This window comes from Mesoplodon mirus (assembly GCF_964341445.2).
Source record: "Mesoplodon mirus genome assembly, chromosome: 5".
Taxonomy (NCBI): Eukaryota; Metazoa; Chordata; class Mammalia; order Artiodactyla; family Ziphiidae; genus Mesoplodon; species Mesoplodon mirus.
The window spans coordinates 22,109,162-22,117,785 of record NC_138980.1 but is presented as its reverse complement, the minus strand read 5'-3'; the positions used below and the strand labels follow the sequence as shown (position 1 = coordinate 22,117,785).

Sequence of the window (8,624 nt, the reverse complement as noted above, 5' to 3'; positions counted from 1 at the left end):
TAAAGCCCAATAGCCAGGGTGTGAAAACTAGTGCTACTTCCTATCTGTGTGACTATAGGGTAAGTTATGCTAAAACACTCCGTCTCTTTGTGACTCATTTCTCCTCATTAGTAAAGTGGTGGTAGCAATCGTATTTGGCTCACTGATGTGCTGTGAGGTTCACATTAGTTGATAAATAGGAAAGCATATAGAAGAGAGCTAGGCACATAAGCTCTGTATAATGTTTGCCATTATGAATATCATTTTGCATCATTCTTCACTTAGCATTATACCAGTGACTGAAAGAAGTACTTAACAAGTGGATACACATATGTGCACACACACACACACATTAACCATAGCATTTTAATTAGGAGAAATGACATTATCAAAGTAAAGTATACATTTTAAGATCTTATCTAAAAAGTCAATGCTAATAAGATATCTAGAGAGAGCACTGAATTTTCTTTCACTTGATGCATAAATTTTGTAAGAAAATAAAATATTCATCTAGTGAATATCACTGGATTGAATATTATTTTGACTATTATATATTTTTTAAATTTTAGAGATATACTCTTCCTTAAAATGTGTTTTTGAAAATAACATTTGTCTATTTTCTTTTCACCTTAACAATCACCTTTTTAAATCAGTATGTGATCTAACACATATATCTTTCTTTTTTTTAATTGATTTTTATTGGAGTATGGTTGCTTTACAATGTTGTGTTAGTTTCTTCTATGTAGCAAAGTGAATCAGTTATACGTATACATATATACACTCTTTCTTAGATTTCCTTTCCATTTAGGTCACCACAGAGCATTGAGTAGAGTTCCCTGTGCTATACAGTAGGTTCTCATTAGTTATCTATTTTATACATAGTAGTGTATATAACATACATCTTTCTTTTATTCCAAATCATCTCTGAGGGAAATTGATAATTGTTAACATAAGTGTGTGTGTGTGCTTATATTTACTTGAAAATATGCATTTTTACACATGTTACCTTAGGACAAACACCAAAATATTAGCAGAGGTTAACTCTGAAAGAAGAGATTAAACATGATTTTTCCCGTTTTGGAGTTCTTTTGTGTTTTTCTTACATTCCAAAATATGTATTATAATCTTGGATTTCTTCCATAATATAGAAAAATGTTACGTTTTAGAAAATAGTAGTTGTTGTCAAACCCATAGTTCATTCAGTCTAAGGTTTTCAGAAAACAGATATGGCTGCAAAGCTTGATCAACATCAAAGAGAGGAATATTTTCTCAAAGTCTTAATTTCATTTATTATGTTTTCTTGTATCATACATTTATTTAAACATATGGGAAATGATATATTTTTTGAGACTTACTTCAAATTATTGGCAATGTCAATCTATGAAAAAGACAGGTATTTTTTTCCCCCATGAAGTGAGATCGTTTTCAATCTGCCATAACATGTGCCCACACATCTTCACTCTGAAAATGTAGTATTCAAGCTAAATCAGGGCAGATTATTCCTTTTTGACTTTTACAACTGTTATGTTGCTGCCAGAAGTCTTCTCGGCATTTGCTTTGAATTCTGTCTTCAGTGCATCTCTCACTGCTTTTGCACAGATCTGGGAACACCCGAGGTAGCTGAGTCTAACCTGTCGCCAATATGCCACCGTGATGTTGTGAGAGTGGAGTCCCTCCTGCCGAATCGCAAAGATGAGGTCAATGTCAGCTCAGTGTGCAGCCTACCTCGGGAAATGATATTGTTAGTTTGCAGTAATACTTGAATATATAAAATAAAGGCTATAAAGCACTTGGGGAAATTTAGTATGTTAACTTCATGTTATACTTTTTTATTGTGTAATATTAGTAATGAATTCCATTAGTTTCATAAGTATGCTGCCGATCGGGTCAAGAGATCTAGTTTGTTTGAAACTTAACTCACATTTTTACCCTTTATGCTTTCATATTCCAAGATTTGGTGATGTTAGAGAAGATAGGCATTAGCCCCTCATAGACAATTTCCTTTTACATGGAGAGTGCCCAATCTGTTTATTAATTGGCCCACTTGGCTGTTAATTCTCAAGGGGGCTGGAACTATGTTTTGTTCACTCTTATATACCTGTCAATTGGTCCTGTGCAAGGCATTTAACACTGACTTGATAGAATGGAAGTTTCCATGTGTTAGCTTTCTTGATGTTTGCCCACAAAAACCTGATCTGTCCAAAGTCATCCACATCTCATTAATAACATCTCTATCCTGCTGTAGTCTCTTGGGCTATAACCTGTGGATTTATCCTTAATTCCAGTCTTTTCCCATATCCTAACCATCTCTATATCCAAAACGTATTCAGAATCCGACTTCTCATTGCATTCACTATGGTCTCAGACTTCTCCACTCTCATTTGGATTATTACAATAACATCTTGATTTCCTGCTTCCATTCCTCTATGCTTGAATTCTATTTACTCTAGTGCAGCCAGAATCATTTTCTTAAAATGGAAATTAGTCCACATCCTCCTTTTTCAAAATAATTAACAGCTCCTATTTCACTGAGTAAAAAGCCAATGGCACACAAAGTTCTACCCAGTCTTGCCCTGAACCTCTCTGACTTTTCCACCTACTATTCTCCCCAACACCCTCCTCTCCAGCCATCTGGTCTCTTTGCTCTGAGTGAAGGCTGCAGGAGCCTTAGAAACATTGCACTCTATCTGAATATCCATAAGACTAAATCCCTCACCTCAAGATTTTACTCACTTGTCATTTTCTCATTGGGGCTTACCTTACCATCCTATTCAAAATTTCAACCTCCAACTCATTGCTTGCCCCCTTGGTTCCCTTTTTCTTGTTCAATTTTTTTTTTCCTACAGAATTTACAATATTCTAGAATACTGTATCTCTATATCTACCTATCTCTCATCTATCTATCTCGTCTAGTTAGCCTCAGTCTATTAAAATATAAACTTCAAGTCAGGTTGTTCTTCCCCCCACCCCTCTGATTTATCTCAAGTGTCTAGTACAGTGACTGAAATATATTTGATGAATGAATGAATGAATTGTATTGTCTTGTGTAAATGTGTAAAGTGTTTGTTTCTGTTATTAAGGTGTAATTGCCACCTTATTTCATATATGCCAGTATTTTATTTTAGTGCAAGATGTCACTGACCTTATTTGTTTATTGAATATTTATGCAACCACGCTGACTGTATGTTTTGCTTCATAATAAGGAATACACTGGTTAGGAGAATCAGAGGGATATGAATGTTGGGGCAAAGCTCAGATAGTGGAAGCAGTAGTTGAATATATTATAAAATAGTTCTGATAGCAATGTGTTTAATAATCTAGTGACTGTCTAACTGATAAAATGTGATTTTAGGTTCTTAGCACTTCATTGAAGGAAACTACTTTTAAGGTTAACAAATAGGACAAGAATTAGTGAAACTATTTAAAATTCACTTTTTTGCAGCCTTGAAACACATAGTCTCTCACAAAAATAAACTGTTTCATCATGGAAGTTAATTTAATTTATAAATATAACCCTAAACAAGGTAAATATTCATAATGGTTGACCTGTATAAGCAAGTAAACAAATACATAAAATAATAAATATATGTTTTTATATAAAGGGCACATTCATGTTAGATGGTGATAACATGTGCTTTTCCTGATTATAATGTAACAGAGATGTTAAATAGTCATGTTAACTAATTTTAACAGAAAGTATAGTGTAGGTATTATTCTATTTTCAGGTGAGGAAAGTAAGGAGTTCAGTCAATTCCCTAATGAACAAACAGGTGAAATCTGCATGCCCTTTGTTCCCTCTTTATTCTTTCACCAATATTTTTCAACAACTATCTTCTATTATCCATACCTTCCTCTTACAAGATCGTTTATTTCCATTTTCAATATTTTCTGATTTTTCAGCTGTAATTCCACTTCACCTGATGACTTCTGTCTTCACAGGACTTCAAAAAACATATTTTTCTTCTTTGGTCCAAACCTTATCAGGCTCCCTACAAATATAGCATTTAAAGCTAATAATTAATTGACAATGTGAATACAGAGTTTCTTTTTTAATTATAGTTTTCTGAAGTATAACTGATACGCATTAAAATGCACATATATAAAGCATTAGCTGATAAATTTTGACATATGTATATACATGTAAAACCACCACCACAATCACCATAATAACATATTCATCAACCTCAAAAATTTCTTTGTGCCCTCTGTTTCCTTTGTGCATCCCCTTCCCTGTCCCCCTACCTAAGACAACCATTGATCTGTGACTGTAGAATAATTTGCATTTTCTAGAATTTTATATAAATTGAATCAGGCAGTATTCTTTTTTATTTTGTCCTCATTCTTTATCTCAACATAATTACTGTGAAATTCATCTGTGCTCTCTCACATATCAATAGTTAATTCCATTTTATTGCTGAGTGTTATTTCAGTGTACAGATACATGACAATTTGTTTTCCATTCACCTGTTGATGGACATTTAGTTGGTTTCAGTTTTTGGCTATTGTAAATGAAGCCACAGTGAACGTTTATGTACAAGTCTTTGTGTAGACATATGTTTTCACTTTTCCAGTGAATACAGAGCCTGGGTCAGACCATTGGGTAGGTTTAAAGTTTTAAGAAACTGCTAAATTTTCTCCCCAAGTGTTTGTGCCATTTCATATTCCAACTATCAGTTCATGAGATTTCTGGCTGCATCACTTTTATGATCAGACTTTTTAATGTTAGCCATGCTAGTGGATGTACAGTGGCATCTAAATGGTTTGCATTTCCATTTCCCTAATGACAATGAGACTGATCATCTTTTCATGTGTTATTTACCAATTGTACATATTTTTTGTTAAGTTTCTGCTAACAATTTTGCTCATTGTGATTTTTTTATTGAAGAGTAGCATTCTTTGTATATTCTAGTTGGAAAGCTTACATTGGATATGTGTTTTGCAAACATTTTCTAGTCTTTGGATTGTCTTTTCCTTTGGTTAAGAAGAAGAAGAAGAAAAAAGATTAGATTGGAGATAAATAAACTAGAGAATAGAAAAGCAATAGAGAAAAATCACCAAAGTAAAGTTTGGTTCTTCAAGCAATAAAATTGACAAAATTTTAACTAGACTGACAATGAAAAATAGAAACAATGTAAACTAACTTAAATAAGAAATGAATGCAGGAACATTAGTACTGACCTTACAGAAATAAAAGGATTATGAGACAATACAATGAACAATTGTACACAAACAAATTAGTTAAATGAGATGAAATGGACAAATTCCTAGATTACACAACTTGAGGCTGAAATGCTAGAATTCTCTTGCTCTACTGCAGAGCAGGGTCAGTAAACTGTGGCCCCTGTGCCAAATTCAGCCCTCAGCCAGTTTCCATTTTTTTTTTTTTTTTTTGCGGTACGTGGGACTCTCACTGTTGTGGCCTCTCACGTTGTGGAGCACAGGCTCCGGACACACAAGCTCAGCGGCCTTGGCTCACGGGCCTAGCCGCCCCGTGGCATGTGGGATCTTCCCGGACCAGGGCACAAACCCGTGTCCTCTGCATCGGCAGGCGGACTCTCAACCACTGCGCCACCAGGGAAGCCCAGTTTCCAGTTTTTTCTTTTCTTTTTCTTTTCTTTTTTTTTTTCAGCCATCAAGATAAGAATAATTTTTACACGTTTAGAGAGTTTTAAAATAAATAAAAAAGAATGCAAGACAGTCACTGTACTGGCCTGCAAAGCCCAACATATTTGCTCTCTGGCTCTTTACAGAAGATTTCATATCTAGATATAGAGGAAACAGTCTGAAGACTTTGGGATATATGAACTTGGAGTGGAGTTATTATGTGAACATTTTCATCTACCCCAAACCATGTTCTGCCAGGAGGAACCAGAGAACACTTCCTTACCAGAGTTTGAAAAAAAAAAAAAAAAAGGAATTGGGGAAGGAAGCACCAGTATACTTTAATAACTTTTGGGGGCTGTCTCGTAGAGGCCAGATATAATGGTGGGAGATGCACCCTAAAGAGGAGGGACCATATGGTGGCCCTTATTTGGCAGAGACAAGAAGACAAAGGGATACAATGAAAACCTGGGTTCTGACCCCTGGGATCTGTGGTGGTATCTAATTGATCACAGAGTTTATAGGAGTTAAATGTGGGCCACATACTATCTATTTTTGGTAGGCTGAAATATCTTTTGTTTTGTTGCTTTGAAAATATTTCCAATTATTCTGAACCTTCACAAACACTGTCATCATATTATAAAATATTTGTCAATTTGATAGATATGAAATGGTTCTTCATTATTATTTTACTTTGCTTATTCCTAATTAGCAATGTGATTGATGTTCTGTTTATTGACCATTAAATTTTCTGTTTCTGTGAATTGCCTGTTCATATTTTGAAGCTATATTTTATTTTATTTTATTTTATTTTTTTATTTTATATATTTTTTTGTGGTATGCGGGCCTCTCACTGTTGTGGCCTCTCCCATTGCGGAGCACAGGCTCCGGACGTGCAGGCTCAGTGGCCATGGCTCACGGGTCCAGCCGCTCCGCAGCATGTGGGATCTTCCCGGACCGGGGCACGAACCCATGTCCCCTGCATCGGCAGGCGGACTCTCAACCCACTGCGCCACCAGGGAAGCCTGAAGCTATATTTTAAATGAACCTTTTTCTTACCAATATGCAGAAGTTTAAAAATTTATTTTGAGCAATGATATTCTATTTATTTGACGGGATCCAAATATTTCTCCCGTTCCATTGCTCACCTCTTATTTTTGTGAAATTTTGTTCTTTTGAAATGTAGTCAAGTTTACTACTCTTCCCATTTATTTACTTTTTTACCTTATTTTACTCATTTTATTAGTCTTTATATTTTTGTATTGAAGAAGAAATTCTTCCATACATTCATGGCACAGAGATATTCTAGATTTCTTCTCATGTGTTTAATGTTTCTTTCTCACATTTAATACTTTAATGTATTTGAAGTTATTTTTGTTTCTGTTTTGAGGGGAATAATTTCATTATTTTTAAATATGAAAACAATTGCCCAACCATCTTTCCCTCAAAGATTTTTGATTGCCCATATAAAGTTCCATATATATTTGGCTCTGTTTCTTGACTCGATTTTGCCTCATTTATTGTTTCTCTAACTCTATATAAATGTGACATTGTCTTTATTATTATAGCTTTATAAAAATATTTATATCAAGTAATGACAATCCTCCCTTTTGCATGTTTTACATATTCTTCATGGCTATTCTTCACACTTTATATTGTATATGATTTTCAGGATCCATTTTTTATGTCCCACAAAAAATCGTTTAGTGGATTTCTATTAGAACTACAGGGAATTTATAGATTAGTTTTGTAAAATTTAACATATCTTTGATATTATGTCTTCCCTTTCATAAATTAATATCTGACATCTTTCTCTTGTTCCAGATCTTAAAAGGAATGTTACTAGAGTTTTCTATTAAATATGACATAGTCTGGTTTTGTGGTTAGAATAAACTCCTTTTATTCCTGGTTTTTTAACAGTTATTTTTCCCTCATTAATTAGTTATTATTAAACATTTTTATTTAGATAAATTCTATGTTCTGTTTCTTTAAGGTAAATTGCATGAATACATTTATGAAGTTTAAATATTCTTTCATTTCTGGGGTAAACCCCATTGGTCAAGATTCAGTATTAACACTACTACTCTTTTTAAATTTATGACTTTATTTCCTACAAATCTAATCTAGGATTTTAGGCCTATATACATATGAGTGATTGGTTTATAATTTTAATATTTTTGTCCAGTTGAGTTTCAAGTTTATGGCCACTTCCTTAAATGGATTGATTTTCCTATTTTCTCTTTCTTTTGAAACACTTCTTATTCCTTGGAATTTGACAAAACTTTTTTTCAAGGCAATTTAAACTTTACTGTTGTCGAAAGTTGAACTATTGATGTTTGATTGCTAATATACTATCTTTAATGATCAATGATTTATACTGGCTTTCTAATTATTCTCTGTCAATTCTCAAATTCATGTCTCATCCAAAATTTCTAGTTCATTCTTGTTTTCATTTTTAGCATAATTTAAATCCATTTTTTCTATGATACTGTATGTTTGTGGTTATGTTTCTTCCTATATTCCCAATAGCATTATTTGTGCCTTCTCTCTATTTCATAAAATCAATTTTGCTAGAAATTAATCTATTTTATGGTTCTTCCAAGAACCAAATTTGGTTTTATTCATAATCTCTATTTACATCTGTTTTCTATTTTATTTAATTTCTGATGTGAGCTTTATTACTTATTCTTTCACCTTTCCATGTGTCAAATTTATTGTATTTTTCTTAGACTTTGGAGTTGACCATATTTATTTTAGGCTTTTTCTTTGGAGGGGATAACAAACTAAATTTCCAATTTTCTTATATCATTTTAGCTTCACCTTATGAGTTTTAGTATACAATATATTCTGTGTTGCCCAGATCTAAATATTTTACAATTTCCAGACATATGGTTTCTTTGGATTATCATTTGATTATTGATTTCAAATGTAATTTTACTGTGCTCAGAAGATTCAAATGTAATTTTATTGTGGTCAGAGATGTGGTGTTTATAATATTGATCCTTGGAACTTTTGAGACTTGTTTTGTGACCTGCTAAGTGGTC

General features: G+C 33.4%; 1 protein-coding gene across 1 annotated transcript; it reads right to left on the bottom strand.

The window, feature by feature from the left end:
- Window positions 1-1,387: 1,387 nt before the first annotated feature.
- On the bottom strand, window positions 1,388-2,678 carry LOC309805252 (ATP synthase subunit epsilon, mitochondrial-like; the record flags this gene model as incomplete). Its single annotated transcript, XM_082623185.1, has 2 exons — window positions 1,388-1,655; window positions 2,580-2,678. 2 exons carry the CDS (start codon window positions 2,676-2,678, stop codon window positions 1,476-1,478), a joined length of 279 nt encoding a protein of 92 aa, XP_082479311.1. The 3' UTR covers window positions 1,388-1,475.
- Window positions 2,679-8,624: the final 5,946 nt, after the last annotated feature.